This window comes from Scomber scombrus, chromosome 12 (genome assembly GCF_963691925.1).
Source record: "Scomber scombrus chromosome 12, fScoSco1.1, whole genome shotgun sequence".
Taxonomy (NCBI): domain Eukaryota; kingdom Metazoa; phylum Chordata; class Actinopteri; order Scombriformes; family Scombridae; genus Scomber; species Scomber scombrus.
This window is the reverse complement of record NC_084981.1, coordinates 10,191,090-10,210,690: the sequence shown is the minus strand read 5'-3', so window position 1 is coordinate 10,210,690 and position 19,601 is coordinate 10,191,090. Positions and strand designations below refer to the sequence as shown.

The 19,601-nt window shown below is 41.4% G+C and overlaps 2 protein-coding genes across 3 annotated transcripts in view; one reads left to right on the top strand and one right to left on the bottom strand.

The window, feature by feature from the left end:
• The window catches only part of macrod2 (mono-ADP ribosylhydrolase 2), a 422,519-nt gene that overhangs the window by 335,152 nt on the left and 67,766 nt on the right, over window positions 1-19,601 (bottom strand). The gene's annotated exons all lie outside the window — the stretch shown is intronic.
• On the top strand, window positions 1,834-12,400 carry flrt3 (fibronectin leucine rich transmembrane 3). The gene is made up of 3 exons (XM_062430731.1): window positions 1,834-2,085; window positions 7,474-8,165; window positions 9,215-12,400. Exon 3 carries the CDS (start codon window positions 9,254-9,256, stop codon window positions 11,207-11,209), a length of 1,956 nt encoding a protein of 651 aa, XP_062286715.1. The 5' UTR covers window positions 1,834-2,085; window positions 7,474-8,165; window positions 9,215-9,253; the 3' UTR covers window positions 11,210-12,400.

Below are 19,601 nucleotides of genomic sequence, written 5' to 3'. Positions count from 1 at the left end.
GGCTGAAGTTGGAACACGTCCCTCTGTCCTGGCAAAATAACCCATGAGATGTCAGCGGTGGTCACACACCTAGACAGTCACTCCTGTCAAGTATGCACCATTCTAATGAGGCAATAACAATTGCCTGGAGTACAGGTCCACATCAGCTCATGAGCAAACAATAGGGGGCCAGAATAAAGAAACAGTAGTGGAGTATAGATGGGAATATTAAATGAGCAGTGCTTTTGAGTGTATGTCAGGAGGGTGCCTTTGTGAACAGCATTTTCTCACTGGAAACACTTGGAATGAACTGGGGGTCATTTGTAAAATTACATGGTTCATTTTAGCTGTTGAGCTGTTGAAAATATTATTGGGTCTGATTTCTTACTAGTCATCTAATTTACTGACAAAATGAGTTCCTCTGCTTTTTTAACTTGTGTTAATTTTAACAGGGCAGCTGCTTTCTATTGACAGCATGACAGCAATAGACATGATACATTTCAGCCAGGCGTGTTAGAATCCACAGAAAGAATGAACAACACCTCTCTAACAAATCTGTTTGTTTACTGAAAATGAACACAGACCCTCCAGACATTTACAACTGAACGGCATGATAGGCTTGCAGTAATAAGCTAAAGGTAGTATTGGCATATATAGTATGACAGTAATGACATATAAGAGAGGAGTCTCCATGTTCTACAGATCTGACTGTTGATATCCAACGGCAGATGAATAGAGCTGCTCCGTTGCAGCTGAGTGTGCCAGGCTGTGGTGTCTGCCTTGTCAGGTAGCCGGAGGGGGAGACACTGGAGATGACGCGGGGCGGGAGAATGTCGGTTGGGTCAACTCTGCTGTACAACCCTTTGACTAACAGGGTGACTCACTGTTGCGTTGGGCCTCGGAGGAAGTACACCCACTGTTTGGCTTCATTTAAACATGAAACCGAAGAGGGTCAAACAGACAGCAGGAGGGGCAGAAGTCAGTACGGTTCAGGTATGTCTGAGTGACTCACATGTCTCTCCCATATCAACACAGTCACACACATATGCACGCTCTATTAATGCATACACGATCGAAGTCCCACACACAGAAACACATGTTAGGAATTAACACGTTTAAATTCTTGCTATAAATGACTCTAGTTCAGTGTGAAAACTTCATCAAATATGTATTACCCGTAAAAGCTAGAAATGACTGTCAGGTATGTGCTTCACAAACAGGCAAAGGTTTTATTAGCATATTGAACAAAACAGTTTGGTTTTAAAATTGTGAAATATTGGTTTTCCTTCTCTCTTTGAGAAAACATTTATAATATCTAGATGAGAACAAACTCTTGCAAAACACATCACTGAAAAATAATGCAATAAAAAAAGTCCCTGATGCCAAAAAAAAAATCTGTCCATAAACTGTCCTGACATAACTCAAATACACCAGTGATAATTCCACAGACAAGACCACGTTGACTCATAACCAAACCACTACAAATAAAAAGGCTGTGTGCATCTCTCACTCACACTAGCATACACCCACATACAGTGTATTCCCTTGTTTTATCCTCTCCCTCTTTTTTAGCTAGTGAGCATTGCTTTCCAACCAGTGACTACTCGCTCCTCTTCAGTGGACACATCTGACAAGGATGTGAATGCCTTTCCCCTTTCCTCCACTCCCCCTAGTGTATCCACCCAACACTGCATCTTTCCTATGCATCTCCCAAACAGAGGGAAAGCAGAGACAGAGAGAGAGAGAGAGAGTGAGAGTGAGAGAGGGAGAGATGGAGAGGCCCCTCCTCCAGATGACATCAGTGCTCTATTGAAGCAAGGCTAGAAGCAAACACAACTCCACATTTGTATTGGGATCTACCCGTGCACCTATGTCCTTGCACAGCCTACAGATTGTGTATGCGTGTGAGGGGGGGCACCAGTAAACATAGCAGTGCTGCTACAGATAAACTCCAAATAGCTCTAGCACTGTGAGTGAGAGGAGCTTTTTTTGGATCTGAATTTAAAATCCGCACAACCTGGATTGGATTATTATTTTTCCCCCTCGTTGTGAACCCCAATATAAGAGGATACCTGTTACTTTTCATTTTTTTGGTTGATTATAGAGGTAAGTGTGTTTTTTGCTGGTTGGGAGTGCATCCTTTTCATCTTTTTTGGATCTTCTTTCTGGCAGAAGGAATTTAAAGTCATTCGGGATCGCCAAGAGTTGCTCGTAGCTCATTAGTTGTCTCTTTTTTTCTCCCACTCTTTCTTTATTTTTACAACCCGACCTTAGTCTTAAATATAGGGTTTCTCTAAGGTGCTTATTATTAACGCTTCAAGCCATAGTAACAAAAATCGCGAGTGCACTTTTTCTTCCAAATAACCAATTAAGCTCTTCCTTTTTACGCAATGCAAACCGTTTGGCTCAACTTGGATATAAAAAAAGCAGACTTAAACAGATTATTCATCTCTCTCTCTCTCTCTCTCGTGTCAAGCCCCTCTCACGCCTGCAACTTGCTGCTTCGATCCTGTGCTGCACCCCTCTTTATTCTGCGTATATCTAACAGAGACCACCAAACACCAGACCTGTGTCTTTTTGGCCGGTTTTCCACTCTGTGGAGATGGTCGCAAAGCGCTAAATTTGCGGCTCCATCAGAGTCGTTCTCAGTACACCGGTCAAAGCGTGTGAAAAGCACTCAGGGAGCAACAGAGGGACGTGTCAAAATCTTTTCATTCCCTGTTTCAGCTTTTGATATCTCCAGACAGTGAGGGGAAATAAACAGTGGTGAATACGCAAACTTGATAGGATTAAGGGGACTGTGTGATTTGAGTCTCGGCGTCGCGGCCAGAAAAGACACCCCGGTGTGCATCTGAAATTGCAGCGCAGATCCCGCAGAGTTGGACGTGATGGGGCAGCTGGAGAGAAAACTCCGCTAAATGCGTCTCAGGCGTCACTGTCTGGACGACTCGGTCCAGCTCCTATTCTTATGCCTCTCCATTGAACTTTACAGTGTGCGACTTTGAGCTTGTCTACAGATAATAAGGACGCCCCCGGATAAAACATGATGCGTTGTGAGAGGATCGTGCTGTAGGGGCGCAGTCGTGAAGCTGCCCTTAAAAACGCACGAAATGCGTGGAAGTTTCATTTTCACCGTTTCGCACAACAGCAGCGGCTCATTTAACGCACATATAACGTTGCATTAACAATACCTCCAATAAATACACGACATGTCTCTGCAACCGCAGCTCGGAAATGATAGTCTTATTAATAAGCACCCAGAAATAAAGGTTTACAGTAAGACTTTTTGCTCATAAGGCCGGCTGACAGCAGATTTTACACTCCTAATGTCAACCCATGGTGCCAATGATACAAGCAAGGCGTGATTTGTCCCATTTCATCAATGCAATAAAGTGGGCGCCTTCAATTCCTATGCACGGTATTTAAGCTGTATGTCTTATTGGCAGCATCAGGGCAGAGACAGTAGTTAATCCAATTTAACATAGCCTTTTATCATCCTGAGGCAATAAGGTCATCCAGGCTTGAAACAATGACAGATATATAGGCTACAGTCTGATTTCAGTAAATCACCAAATAGTGTTCCAATTGTCAAGTAATGTTAATGGTGGGTCTTTGTTGTTCAGTGTGTTTGATAGACAAAGAAATAAATTTGCCTTTTAAACTGGTAGACATGAGGACAGACCCAGTTGTCTTCACTGATGACTGCCTGAGGCAAAAGTCCTCAGTCAATTGCTTTCAGAGGGAATTCACATTTCAGATTAACAACTAACCAGGTCACCACAGACAGAATCTATTGTCAGACAAGTTAAAGCAGAAAATATGGACGCCTGCGTTAGGAAAAACCAACAGTAAGACCGTCATAACTGCCAAGACATATTTCAGATGTAATCTGAGGAGGCCTGATTCAGATCTTTTCATCATTTATTTAGCCACTAAGCCGTATCTGTTTACCATCTTATCCTGAGCTTAAACAGACAACTCATTCCACGTCGGTTACTCAATGCAAAGGTGTAAACATGGCTGCAAATCATAAATACTGCAGGAAAAACTTCTGGAAGCGTTATGACTCAGGAAAAACTGTAGATGGGCCAGGAGAGAAGGTAGAAAATCCCTGTAATGTTGGTAGGTGTCTGGCCTTTGCTGAGCTGGGCTCCTGTGTGCAGCTTAACATGAGTATTCAGTGTTTCTGGTGTTTGCTTGTCACATACAGACACACGCACGCATTTCATCTTGCAGTGCCTACCACCCCCATGTGGGGAAAAACCATTGCAGCTGCTACAGATCTCTCCTTTCATTCTGTTACAAAAGAGAGACCCCCGTCTGTCCCAGGCCTCTCTTTGCTCTTAATGGGCCAGCAAAAGTATCATCTGCTCAGCCCATCTAAAGACAGCAACAGGAGGCCACATTCCAAATGTGTGCAACTATCAGAGATTTTTTTGCCCATTTTCTCTTCAGCTAAAACGTGTTCAGTGTCCCTGTGAATTCAGATGTGACCGTTAATGTTCCATTGTGTCTCGGCAGCACGGCAGGCCGATGCCCGGTGTGTTGACGTACAACTTACTAATGCAGGAATCAATGGCGCAAGGTTCCTTGGAACACACAGGAACAAAGTCACAAAAACTCACATCAGTTTCTAAAACATGGTAGTTTAGAGCAGAAAATCATTTTAAAAACAAACCAATTAAATACATATGGACACTATATTTTGCTTTAAAAATTATTTTCATGGACTAACAACCCAAAACAATTCACATTTTATTCAATTCAAGTATTATTTCAGTGTTAGCTTAAAACCTACTGACTTGCCAAGCAGCTTTGCAGACAAAACACATATTTTTCAGAAAAAAATATAAACCACAATAACTACATTGTGTTCAATCAATCATAATTCAAAACTATATTGTGAATTAAAATGAATAATCAACAGCAGATACAAACAACATTGATTTCCCAATGGAGTGCTCTAGTGTGGTTCAAAATTAATTTCAGGGCTCATGAATAATTTATCAGTCAGCCATTACTACTTCTACAGCTCTTTCCCCCTAAATGCAGCCATGTAATATTATTCTTTATTTTATGGAACTAAAAGTCATTCTAATCTGTAATACTTTTGACAGGCATGAAATTGTTTCTATTTGAGTTTTTTCCAAAGCCTTTCTTGTGCAGTGTATGACTAGGGGGCACAAAGTCTTGGTCTCTGTTATTGCAGACTAATGTGCATTTATGCGTGTTGAGCTCACAATGGCTATCAGTGTCCAGCTTTGTGTGAGCCTCCCACGCTCGCCACTGAAAGGTAACTAGCTGTACACACACACACAATTTTACCAGGATGCTCAATTTAACTTTGCCAGTTCATATTAAATGAAGCGGAAGCCACTTTGACTGCTAGAGGAATCTCCTGTCGGCCGGCAGAGCTTATTAGAACGATGGAGAAAGACATCCATCACTAAAAATGTTTAACTTAGCCCCCCTTGCTCTCAAATATGAACACAGCCTGCGTGGTTGGGTGGGTTCGTACATTTGCGTGAGTATACGTTATTAGTAAATGCAATAGGGAAAGCTTGCAAAATCAACTGTGTAAAGTGGAAGATTTTTTGAATTGCCTGAATAAAATGTTTTAATACCTAAACCCCCTCTTGTGAGGCTATAAGGTCCACATGCTTGCCTTGTAGCAAACAATGGAGAGGGGCCACTCAACCGAAATCCGATGAGCGTGGAGAAAAGAAAAGGGGAAAAAAATAGCCCAGTATCAAGGCCTGACTATGCTCCTTGTAAACTAAGCAGGATGTGCTTGGTTCAAAGCAGAAATCTGATAAATTATCCACAGTATAATTCAACACACAGAAGATATTATGCTACAATATGTTTTTATCCACACCAGATCAGAAATGATTAATCATGTCCCCTGGCCTTCTGGACTTCAATTCTGTCATCTAAGCTGCAGGTAACAGAGTTGCAGTGGCCAAAAAGCAAATGAATTAGAAATGTTGCACCCTATCATATGAGAGGCTTTTTATGCAGAGAATCATCCTGTTTCACAACCCTAAAAGCCTATTATTCTGAGTGCACATAGGTCTTGCTGGGTTCTCTTGATAAGATAGAAATGCAGAGACAATTACTTTTATGTAATGCAAATAATTGAAGGATTCAAATCAAAACTACATACCCAATATTCAGAGGATGGAGAACTGTATAAAATGAGGTGAAAAGGGCTATTTAAAATTGAAATAGCTTGACTAAGTGCTGCATTAAAAGTTCATTCCAACAGACAGATAGCACATATCCCTCTATCATCCCGCCATTTTCTAAAACTATATCACCGAATTTCATCTTTTTTCTCCACTCTTGTCAGACTCTTTTATTCCAGAAGTTAGTAGAGGTCACATCTGGTGCTTTTCCCCAGACTCTAATCTACTACTAATGTAATATTGGACTCAGGGCCCGTGTTTAGATGGAAGAGAAGGAGGGGGGGCGCGTTATTATTAGACAGCATCTCTGGAGTTGTAATTGAGTTACAAGCCTCTCAATTCCCTAATCTTCTCCTTGTCATGGGCTACAACTGTTAAATGGCTTGGGCCCTTGTTCCTAATTTACCTTTACATGTTTTACAGCACAGAGTGACTGCCAGCAGGTCACATGAATGGTTACATATAAGGACACAAAGCTATTGTGTCGTGAGAGGAAACATAACATTTGCTTTGGCAAAGGAAATTCTATTTTTACAAAAAGAAACCGCATTCATAGAATGTGAAGTGAGGATGGGGTGGGGGTAAGGGGTCACAAGGAGGAGCTGGGAGTGACAAGGATGGATGCAATAGCCATCCTCTTCTCCATGCGAAATTTAAATGGGCCTCATTTGTCATGAGTGTTTTTTAACAATGTAAGTAATTCACTAAGCACTGGCTCGATCTGTTTTTCCCTCTCATCGGTGGAATCAGGTCTAGCCCTGTTCTTAAAGTAGCACAAACAGTTTTTATTTAATCGCAGGACTAGTTCTTGTAAAACGGCAAAACCCCAGCTAAGCAGTAATCTGGACTTAGAAGGGCAAAGGGGCTCCACCCTCAGCTATTGTGTTGGGGTCTAGATCACTGTTGTCTTTCGTATGCATAGACATTCTTTCTTGTATCACCATAGAAAAGAAATGTTGTCTCTCAGAGTAACGGGCGTTAAAAGGTCAACAGGCACAATCATGGCCAAAAAGAAAGGGTGCTTAAAATAAGAATTCACAATGTACGACATGTCAGATTTCAGTATCAAATACATTCCTGAACTTAATTAGGTTTTCTTAGTATCAGACAGTGATTGAAATAAGCAGTAAATTATATATTTGTTAGATTATTCCCTAATTTTAAAAAGAAACAAATGAAAAAACTAAATAGTTACTCATGCAAACATTTCATTTTACTTGGCAAAATAAATGGCTTTTGTTAATCCTGAAAGATTACTCTCTCATGACTGTGGACACTAAATATGTTGTCTCTGGTTATTTTTCAGAACACTCCCCCAGGTGTGAGGAGGGCACAGCATGAGTCAAGTTGCAGATGCGTGAGGAAGGCTGGGCCCAGAAGAATAAGTACCCTGACCTGCGAAGAGAACATTGGTTATCTGCTTCAGGAAAAGCTACCAGAGCCCTGGATTAATGTGTATACAGACTCGACAACGGAGCAGAGGATTCTGGTTACCTGAAGACCTGGAGTACACAGGTGAACAGGCCTGGATTGAGCCTGTGGCACTGGGGATTGGCATGGCTCAGACCAGCTTTGTGTCAACTCATCATGCCTGCTGGGTCTGATTGCAGAAAGGAGCCTTTGCTGAAGCTCACCCGCGGATCACTATACAACACCCCAAAAATCTAATTTACGGTTATGGCTGTTGAGCTCGACAATTTCAACACCCATTAGGATTTTTAATATTACCTGAAAGCATATGCTTTGTCAGTGAGAAGGGATGCTTCTTCTACAAGCTTATCTGCCATGGTAAAGGCATTGAAAGCATGATCCTCTGACAACACAGAGGAGGTCATCGTCCAAACAAGGATCAGCTCAGCAAACATTGACCAGGTCAGGATATCACCAGAAACCCCTCAAACAAACGTTTCCTTTCAGAAAGGATATTAGCGAATTCAAGAGGAAATCTTGATTGGATATTCCGTGTCTGGAAAGGATTTACCACGTCGTATAAATCAGGTATGACAAATACAGATGGTTTTGCTTCTTTCCACTTCACTGACCAGACAACAGTTTTTAATGAGACGTGCAGGAAGAGAGGTCATGGCAGGAATTTATAATTAAAGCAATAAATCAGTATTAGCCTAATTAAAAGGGAGCTACACATCAATAGTGAAAAAAGAGACAACTGGTTGGCACCCTCTGCTTTGCACCACAGTTTTGCTCATTTCAAGGCTGTATCTGCCATATATTTATGAATTGTGAAATTTAATGTAATTATGTAAAAAATGTAAATATACTTTACAATTCTTAACCTACCCCAGTTCTAGCAAAGCTTACAAATGTAATCTTGTAACCAGGAGACTTAAATGCACAGACTACCTCAGAAAACACATTATTCTTGTATCTTTATGTGCTTAAGACATTTATCAAACCTATCTGTGAAGAGAGTTTTTTTTGCTACCTTGTTAGAGGCCAGTTAAACCCCAGAATTTGAATGGGGAAAGGCATGGGTAATGATTTAACAGGACTTAAGAGTATGTCGGGTCCACAACAGTTTAACAACAAAGCCTGACTTTGTTCACCCTTGTGGTCTGTAGCGATGAAAGGCAGCCTTTAGATACAGAAACGTGTAAAACAACGAGGGAATGCTATTACATTTCACAAGTCCTAGCCAAAAAGCTGAGGAACAGAGATTCAATTCACAGAGCTCAGAGAAGATTTCTGATAAAAAATTAAGGAAATTGAAAAAAACAGTTTTATTCATAATGTAAATTACTTTTTTAGTTCTAATCCACAGGAAATATATATTCCTGTGGACGATGTAAAGCCAGTTCAAAGCAAAATCCATATTGTAAAAACAATCACTTTATTTTCACTGCCTGGCAAACCGAATGATCAATTCATATCAATTCAATAGGAGGAATTCAAACGGACTCTTTCAGCAGTTATTTAATCTAGAAAGTGCTGTAGGCAGCATTTCAAACACCCAGCAATTATGAGAACAGGAATTTGGCTCTCCGTTTAAGGTCTTGTGCATTAAATGTACCCTTGTGTCTTCTCCCCAGGGTCTCTTGAGTGATTAGACTGCCAGGCAACACAGCATCATGATGGTGCGTCAATGCAAGGCCTTTATCCTCTTCCTCATCAGGATCGGACTGCTGCTGGGTCTTGCTAACCCCCTGGTGACCTCCGCCTCATGTCCCTCAGTCTGCCGCTGTGATGGGACCTTCATCTACTGTAATGACCGTGGCCTGACTTCCATCCCTACTGGTATACCCCAGGATGCTACAGTGCTCTTCCTGCAAAACAATCACATTAAGAGTTCGGGCATTCCTACGGAGCTCCGCAGACTCACATATGTGGAGAAGATCTACCTTTACTGCAACAATCTGGATGAGTTTCCCACTAACCTTCCTCTTGGGCTCAAAGAGCTTCACCTTCAGGAGAACAACGTTCGGATGATCACCCATTCCTCTTTAGCCCAAATTCCCTACATTGAGGAACTGCACCTGGATGATAACTCTGTATCAGCAGTCAGCATAGAGGATGGGGCCTTCAGGGACAGCATTCACCTCAGACTGCTTTTTCTCTCCAGAAACCACCTAAGCACCATCCCTATAGGCCTACCCATGAGCATTGAGGAGTTGCGCTTTGATGACAACCGCATCTCCTCCATCTCAGAGCAGTCACTGCAAGATCTCATCAACCTGAAGCGACTAATCCTGGATGGTAATCTGCTCAACAACCGTGGGATTGGGGAGATGGCTCTCATCAACCTGATCAACCTAACTGAGCTCTCACTAGTGAGGAACTCCCTGACATCGCCACCAGCCAACCTGCCAGGCAGCAGTTTGGAGAAGCTGCAGCTTCAAGATAATCACATTAATCGGGTTCCATCCGGGGCCTTTGCCTACCTGAGGCAGTTGTATCGCCTGGACCTGTCTGGTAACAACTTAAGCAGCCTCCCACAAGGTGTATTTGAAGATCTGGACAATCTCACACATCTCCTGCTACGCAACAACCCCTGGCAATGCACTTGCAGGATGAAATGGGTGAGAGACTGGTTGCGGTCATTGCCATCTAAAGTGAATGTACGTGGCTTCATGTGCCAGGGTCCTGATAAGGTTAAAGGCATGGCGATTAAAGACCTAACTACAGACATGTTTGACTGCACAGATTCAGAACCCGTCACCACATATGAGACAAGCACGGTCTCCAACACTGTACGCGCCTCACAGCCCCAGTGGCCCTCATTTGTGACTAGAAGGCCTGTAGTAAAAGGGCCTGACAAGGGTAAGAATTACCACAGCACTACCACCTCTTCAGGCAGAAAGATCATCACCATCAGCGTGAAGTCAAGTAGTGCAGATACAATACACATATCATGGAGGGTGTCACAGACCATGACCGCCCTACGGCTCAGCTGGCTAAAGCTAGGACACAGCCCTGCCTTCGGCTCCATCACCGAGACAATTGTACAGGGAGAGAGGACGGAGTACCTTCTCACTGCACTCGAGCCAGAGTCTTCCTACAGGATATGCTTGGTTCCCATGGAGACCAGCAACATTTACCTGTCAGACGAGACCCCCGTTTGCATAGAGACAGAGACTGGTTCTCACAAATCATACAACCCAACCACTACTTTAAACAGAGAGCAGGAGAAAGAGCCTTACAAAAATTCCAGCCTGCCTTTGGCTGCTATCATTGGAGGGGCTGTGGCACTTTTGGCAATAATCATGTTGGCACTGGTTTGCTGGTATGTCCACAGGAACGGTTCACTTTTTTCCAGGAACTGCACCTACAACAAAGGTCGTCGGAGAAAGGATGACTATGCTGAGGCTGGCACTAAGAAGGACAACTCCATCCTAGAAATACGAGAGACTTCTTTTCAAATGATACCTATAAATCACCTGCCTGTTTCTAAGGAGGAGTTTGTGATACACACGATTTTCCCACCTAATGGCCTGAGTTTATACAAAAGCCCACCTAATGAGAACAATATTAACAACAGGAGCTACAGAGACAGTGGAATACCAGATTCAGACCATTCCCATTCATGATATTGCGCATGGACATTCATGATGAGTGCGTGATTTGAACAGAGTGGCAAGACTTTTACAAAACACTGGATCTATATGACTAAGGAAGCAATGTTCTGTACATTTGCCATATAATTTATATTTAAGGACATTTTATGAAGACAGAGAACGTTCCAGTTGCAGGCCATCACTGAACCGTCAGTGGGAATTGTAACTAACTGCAATTCTATATTTTAGGGATTTGTAGTAATTTGTACTGTATTTCCTTTGCTTAAGGTTATCGACCAACTAAAAGAAACTCTGTGTTCTACTGAGATATGATGACTTGTCAACTGTGAAAGTGGGTTTTCATTGCTGTGTTGAACAATCAGACTTTAGAAAACCTTGTAGTATAAGCACAGTTCATTCTTTTAACTTTGTGGCTGTCTGAAAAACAAAAAGGCAAAAAAATGTCATGACATAAACTAAGGCACAGCTGATCAACTAATTTGCAAAGCAGGCATGTTGCCCTCTCAAAGAATGAGCAGCCATTTGCTGTCTCCACGTACTACAGACCAAGAGTCTTTCTCTAGTATTCACCTGATATGGAGTACAAATAACTAAAGATGAGGTGCCATGCTTTATTTCTCTGCTTTGTTCAGTGTGATTGTTTTTTTCTTTTTGCAAGACAAGAAGAAACACAGAAGAGCGACCCGAGCAGGGTTTCTGTGTTTCCGATAGGATTGTAGGCCACAGCACAGGGCAGATAAAGCACACCGACCTTAAGGAGCTCTCTGCTCCTCAAAACAAGTAGACAGGCTGACACAGAGGACCCCCCACTATCTCTATTTGTACAAGCCAACAATGGCCAAACGACAATGGCGACATTCTTTAGTACCATGTACCATACGTCATTCTAGTCACCAGGCCAAAAAAAACGTTGCAAGACATATTGGCTTTCATTAGAATAACCAGTGTCAGCAACTCCTTGTTATGAGTATTAGTTTGTATTATTTTCCAAATGAACACACTTTTATGTTGCCACAATTTAAAGTTAACTGTTCTTTACAATTGAAAACCAAAGTGCATTGTATGCCCTTTGGCCAGTCTTGTATGTGCCTTGATCCAATGCTTATTGTATTTAGCTTTTTAAGAAACCAGTGACTTTTTTTCATACACACTTGAATATGAGAAATATTGGTCATATTACAGAATAAAAGTGGACAAAAATAACTTTGCTTTTTCTTACCTCAAGTACAGCAAACCCCACTTAAATTATACATATATGGATTTGTTCAACTACTATTATCAAATGATGCTTTGCTGTGATTTCTCAGTTTGTTTTTTTATTTACTCAAAAGTTTTATTTGTGTATAAATGTGAACTGACCTGAATTTAAAAAGTTGGCTACTGGGGACCTGTTTATTCATTCATATCTAAAATGACTGTCTAGACACACAATCTAAAAATGCTTGGAGATGAAATACATAACCTAATGCATTTTTATCTTTCATAAAAGATATGGGAATCAGAAAACCTTTATTTATCCCCGCGGCAAAATTGCTTTGTCTCAGTTGCTCAACACCCAGTTATGAGATGAAGTAAAAAAGTAAAATAGGTAAAAACAACTATGGAATAAAAAAATCCTAATAATAAATACTTAGTTAGAAAATACAAAAAAGACAACAAAGACAATTGGGTAAAAAGTAATGTGCAAGGTTGAATCGATGTGTGGACAAAAGTGCAAAAATGGAAACATGCAAAGTAGATTAACAGTCATTAAACAGTAAATTAACTGTAATGTACAAAGGTAAACTGAATGAAAGGCATTTTGTGGGTCAACAGTAACTGAAGTTTTAGATCATAGCCCTAAAACCACATCTCCCCTTCCAGGGCATAGTGAACTCTTTAACAATAACTGATACTGTTCTTGAAACCCAGTTTTCCACTCTATGGGTAGCCTGCAGAGCAACATCTGCTTGAGGCTGCTGTTGTTCTTTCATGCGGTGAAGCCATGTGTGACTTATCCGATTGGCCAGAGAGAGAAATATCACAGTAGAGTAGAATTGGGGCTGTGGAGAGATTGGGCTCTAGGGTTTGATGAAACTCCCAGGCACCAGGGCAACAGAAAACGAATGACGAGCCACCATATGGAGGGTGGTACAGGCAGACCCTGCTGGGGTTGCCCGTCCCTGCAGAGGACAAAGTATATATACACTGCTCCGGGCTCCAGGCAGCACACTTAATGACATGGTTGCAGCTCACTCATGCAAGGGCCCATGAAAATGTACATGTGCAAAAGCAGTAAAATAGCCTATTAAGCCATTTTACAAATGTATCTAACAGAATATCTTGTGAAAGCTATACAATTAATGCATTACAGATTGTACTCACTACACTCAAGCACTGACCATGCTCTTACTCAAAAGCACATAAGCATTCAGTTTGTGTCACAAAAAAGATCACATACCCACACACCCACAAGCTCTTAACACAGTGAAAGCTTTAATTACAGTAAGGGGAGCCGCTAAAAGCTGCACAAGTGATCCAAACCTTAAGTATACACTAACCCTACCCTGTACACTAAATATATATCACATTAAATTGGAATTTAAGTAAACAGATGGTTTACTTTTAGAATACTGAATATTAATAGTTTCCATATGAACATTGGCAATATTTTTTTTTCTGTTTCCTTTTCTTTTCAGCCTCAGTCATGTCTTATTTGAGTGAAGAAGAAAGCAAACAAAATGATAAAACCTAGAAATGTTAATTTTTCTTGTTATGCTAAAGTAAGCAGAACATTAGAGAGAGAAAACATTTATCACACATTTGATGGTGGTGTTCTACAGCAACATAAAAGAAACCAGGCTATATAATATGCTATAAACTTGTATGGTTTACTTGTTGCTGTTTTTCAACCTTGCTGAAAATGTGTATTCATAGATCTCAGCTGGATTCACAGCTTCAGCCTCTCACTGATGGATGGGGTGGCTCTACAAATATTGAGAAATTGAAAATTGCTGTATTGCTTCAACAGAGTGTCCATATGTCTCATAATTGCAAGAATCTCTGAAATTGTTGTTTTAGAGCCAAAAAGACTCCAAATATACTGTATTGATGAGATCACTGCAATTTATCTACAGCTAGCTAACAGCAATCTTTTTTTGTGTTATTGATGGGCTTTGGGGTTTAAGTAAATTACATTCTGGACATTGTAGTGAGGTACGCTGACCACTTTAAAGCTCTGAGAATGAGCAAGCCATTCATTCTTGTTCTCTCACCTTGTGATAAATTACAGTTTTGCCAAATGGTGAAAGGAGCATGCCATTGTTGTGACTTTTACTGAAAATAATACATTAAACAGAGCAGCTTTGTGCAATTTGGCTGATCCAAGTATGAAACTAAATTGATGAACCGGACTGCTGACGACCCTGTGTGACCTCACTTATCACTCATGACCCTTGACCCATCTGTCGCTTTAAACAATTCCTTAATCACTCTCATGTTCTTGCTGAGGTCAGACAAGTCTTTAAACAACACAAGATGCCACATACATTTGTCTCCTGTGTGACGCACACAAAAACTAATTATGTTTGTCTTTTATGTAACCCAGAGATTAGGACTAAAGGGGGCAGCTGCACTGTCTGCTGTTATTCCTTTTGTAATGTACTGGTCAGGCAGCCGGTCACATTTGCATTCCTATAGATGCTCGTATCAAAGCACCCTTGGATGACCTCATTGTGGTCAGTAGCCGGGCATGCTTTTTCTCCATCAGCACCATTAGTAGGATCAAAAAAGCACAGGCCATGTGAGCCTATGACTGATTAGAGGTCGGTGAGGTCAGGTCAGGCTCAGTTCAAGGATCTCAAAAGGTGAAAAATGAAGGGCACATCAGTGCCCACAAAACAGACAATCATCAAAGACTTTGTTAGGAAACCTGTCCACCATAAAGTGCACTGCTCAGGTGAGACTCCCCCCTGGCATATATTACAGGAAATTCTTAGCAGGGCTACCAGAAATTATGAGGGGAGGGGCTCTGAAAAAAAGGGTCAGATGTTAAGCTAATGACTTTATTGCTTTCACGATAAAACAAAGAATCGCAGCACAAGGTTAAGCCAATGAGTTGATTAAGAGAGATATTTTACTTGTGATTTACAAGTTAAATGGTTTATCAAGTTGATTAAGCACGGTCAGCTAGGGCACCTTAATAAACTGTATAAAATAAGAGAAATTGCTTGGTTTGGACACATGGGTAACAAAACACAGCATTGTGTCAGTTGTATGGAATTAATCAAGGTTCAGGCAAAGTTAAATGGTCTCCTCACGCACTTCTTAATGAATATAATGTAAGGGGATGTCTTACAAAAGCTAAGCTTATTAATCATTTTGTTCTAGAAAGAGTTAAAAAAACAGAATAAAATTCCCTTGTTTCTAAACTCTTGTTAAAAAGTGTGTTTCATCAACACATAGACAAGTTTGCCAAAAACAACCACACGTTTCAAACCATAATACGCACTCGGTTTTCCCTTTTCCTTATACTGTTGGACACAGCTTGCACATCAAACAGACCCATGATTTAATGGCCTCTAAATGCTGAGCGGTGCTGAGTGCAGAAGCCAAACGAAGGCTCAGGGCCTCACACAGTCTGCACTTTTGCCAGTGTGTAAATTGTGTGTGTGTGTGTGTGTGTGTGTGTTCATATGTATGGAAGGAAAATTAACTGCGGCTGTTGATACTCTGATGTGAAGTACCATACATTAGTCTCTATCGCTGTTCACATTCATCCACACACTTATTAATGCAAACATGCTTGTGTATGTCTAGGTGTGGTCTACATAAAAACACAGCTAAATGTCAGACTGGGGAGGGATTCTCAAAGATGTCATAACACAACCTAATAACTACTTTTGACCGTCATTTGACTGCTCTGTACATTTTGCAATGGACAACAAGAAGAGGTGAAAACTGACAGCCTGAGTCTTAAACTAAAGGGACAGCATGTTTTGGATTTTTGGGCAATCTTCATCACTCCTTCATGATCGCATCTGACAATGTGAGCCTCATTCTAACCCATGCAAATGACTGCCTGTGACTGTGCTTTATCTACACATGTGCAGAAGAGTACTCATAATTACTTGTGCTATCATGTGAATGAGTGCGCATTGTTCACACATCTAATTAACAGCCACAGACAATCGTACTGATTTACATGTATGCGAGCAGAATAACCTAAAGCCATCACCTTCTTCACAGTTGACATGTGACTTTGTCGGTCTCAGTCACAAGCACAGTCTGTTCTAGCTGTAAAAGAGCGCAGGGGCAAAAACAGTGTGTCCGGTGAGAGATGTGTCAGTGTGAGTGATGTGCTCCTGTGTGGGGGTGTTGTCCTGCCTCTGACGAGCTCCCCCCATCCTCCAGGCCAGGACCCTCTCCATCTCTTCACATTACTCAGTGACCTGAAACCCCAGGGCCAAAAAACCTAACCAGCTCCTCCGTCTTCTTAATGAATCCAATTTTTTGCCTGAGAGCACAAGGCGTGCACATACATCCATCCCAGCTCTAAATTATCTGACATTAATACAAATTAACAAGAGCCACCGTCATCAAGATAGTGCCACGCCACAATGGCAGACAATGACATTGCATCTATATCACTGTATGAAGACAGTGACTTATTCTACACCCCAAAAATACAAGAGTCAATAATCTCATTTAACAGGCTATAACCAAAACAAAAGCAGAGGGGGTGATTGGTGTCAGTGCCATTACACTATGAATTATACACAATATGTTATGAAAATATCCATATAATTGACTCTGTACTATAGCAGCCATTAATTCCTGTCCTCCATTAAGTGGTTTAAATGATCTTGTAAGAGGCCATACATCTCCTGATGCCCTTTATGAGATCAACACCACGTCCCCCTTAGAACTTAATCGACTCTCAGTCCCATTTGTCCATGAAGTCTGATGCAAAGGGATAATTGTTTCATTCCTAAAGGTTCTGAGGGGTCCAACATGTCCATTACCCCAGCGGATCTGCAGCTCTGCAGTGGGAGGCCAAAACCCCTCTTCGATCCATTCTCTTCTCTCATTTATGTTAAGCCAGCTTTAAATGTCAGTACAGTATTTGCATGCCAATGTGGCTCTGTCTGCAGCTCATTATTTTCAGATGTTGACAGCCTAAGCACATGCAAGTTTAGCCCACTGTGCTAACCTAATGCTTGCTACAGCCAAGTCATACTGAATAGTGAGCCAAGGTTTGTATCCGCAGTGTTTGTCTGCAGCTGCCTTATTCACTTTGCCTTTCAGGGATAAAACACTGAAAATGCAGCGATCTGGCATGACCAGCAAGTGAGTAATGACAAGAAACGTTCAATGCTGACCATCAAACATCAAACTAAATCCACTAAATAACACTAATGTAACAAGAAGACCAAATTTAAATGATGTCAATCGCATGCTGAGGCTTCAATTCTCCCGCTAAAATGTCTGACTTCATTGTCTCAGGATGTTTGGAGGATGAAGACCGAGCAGGGAAGAACTCTACCTCAGCACTACTGATATTACCCTTTTGACAGTCCGACCTTCAGGCAAGAGCTAAGTCCAGAGAAGTCCATCATGCTCCTCATTCACTCAGACAAGAGCTCCTCCACACCACAGCCGGGGCTAACACATAGACATTTGCTCAAGGGTAGCAATGTTTTGGTACTTCTCCAAGAGGTGCAGAATTCAGCAGTGTCAGCACCTTTTAGGACTGTAAATACAACCTGTCACCATTCATCAGGGCACCAGAAGGAGAACGCAGACACCTCAAGGCCTCATTATTTCCTTGTCCTCAAGCACCTCGACATAAGATCACTGCAGTGCAGCAAAGGGGTAACATCCCTGACCCAGTGTCAACCACCACAAAGGGTTATTAACAATTCATGTGAACTTCCTGTACTCACATAGTTTAAGTCATAATTACCAAAGTCTTGGAGACAGAGTTGGTGGAGCTGACATGAGAGGTTTTAAACACGTGAATGTAGTTAGTGGGCTGTCTCCCGCTTTCATGAGTGCAGAAAAGTGACAGCAGTGTCATCCTGTAACTATACAAGTTATGCACACAACGCTGCATCAGGGTGAGAGTCTGCACCATCCAAACACACACAGTTAAACACACAGGAAAAGTTAAGAGGGAAAAGTTTTGGGGAGAAGCCACCAATGGTCAGGGCAGGGTGGTGGGATGTGGGATTAATTAAAAGCTGCTGTTACTGTGGTGTGCTGGTGACACGCAGCCACACGATTACTGAGATCTCTGTGTGAGAGGAATCTGCTCCCACAACTCATTTCCTCCCCATTGAGGGGGGAGCAAAATAGGACCGTCTGTTGTATAAAATGCCAAAAAAGAGAGAATAATTTTTCATGTTGAGGAATCTGAGAATCCAAAAGGAAGGAAAGGGCAGGGGGGGGAAAAGAAGGATGAGGAAGAAATTATTTTGTTTTTGAATAAAAGTCTGTTGAATCTATTTCAATCGAGGGATACACTCGGCTGGTGGGAGGAGGAGGTCAAAGGATCTAAGCCACTGTAATCCTAAGCTTGCTGCTGCTTAAAACCTGCTCAAGTTAACAGGGTGATATGTGTGTGTGTCTATAGACTCTATGACACACACACGCAGCTTAAGTTAACATCTGGCAATGCTACCATATCTAACTTCCTACTTCTTTCTCAGAAAGCTTGGTAATCCCTTTATTCTGACTAATATACTGAATGAATTATCAAATCGCAGAATACATATGAGACAGCATTGCTTTCCATTCATCTAGTGCTGCAACGAGTGGTCAATTAAGAAATTAGTTATTCAACAGAAATTTAATTAAGAAGAGTTTTATAATTATTTCAGTAATTTATGAGGTATTTTGTAGATGAAGTGTCATGGAATCATCAAAATATACCAATTCATCCTGAGGGGAACATGAATGACTGTGCCAAATTTCATGGCTATCCATCCAGTCATTGAGATGACTCATTTAAAACCACAAATGTACCCCTCATGATTTTGCCACAGGGAAAGTCAGGGGACCACCAAATTCAAGAGGATTCATTTTGTGGGAACCCCAGTGAACACAGTATTGTGCTAATCCATACAGTACTGTAGATTCTTCTCTTCTGGGCATCATCGATGTCTGTAACCATGTTTACAGCAATCCACACAATTGTCGTTGACATATTTCAATAAAATAAAAAAAGGTCAACCTGCTTGTGGCACTAGGTCTGTGCAAAACATAATCTTTATCAGTCCACTAGTTATTAAGATATTTCAGTGTGGATCAAAGTAGTGGACCAACCAACCAACAGACCGATATCTCCATCCTCGCTTTTTTAAAATCTCATTATAATTTGAATATCTTCTGTACGGTTGGTCGGACAAAACAAGTGATTTGAAGA

Bases quoted from the DNA above. Each gene is read 5' to 3' on its own strand.
- flrt3 (XM_062430731.1), top strand. From the start codon at position 9,254: ATGATGGTGCGTCAATGCAAGGCCTTTATCCTCTTCCTCATCAGGATC.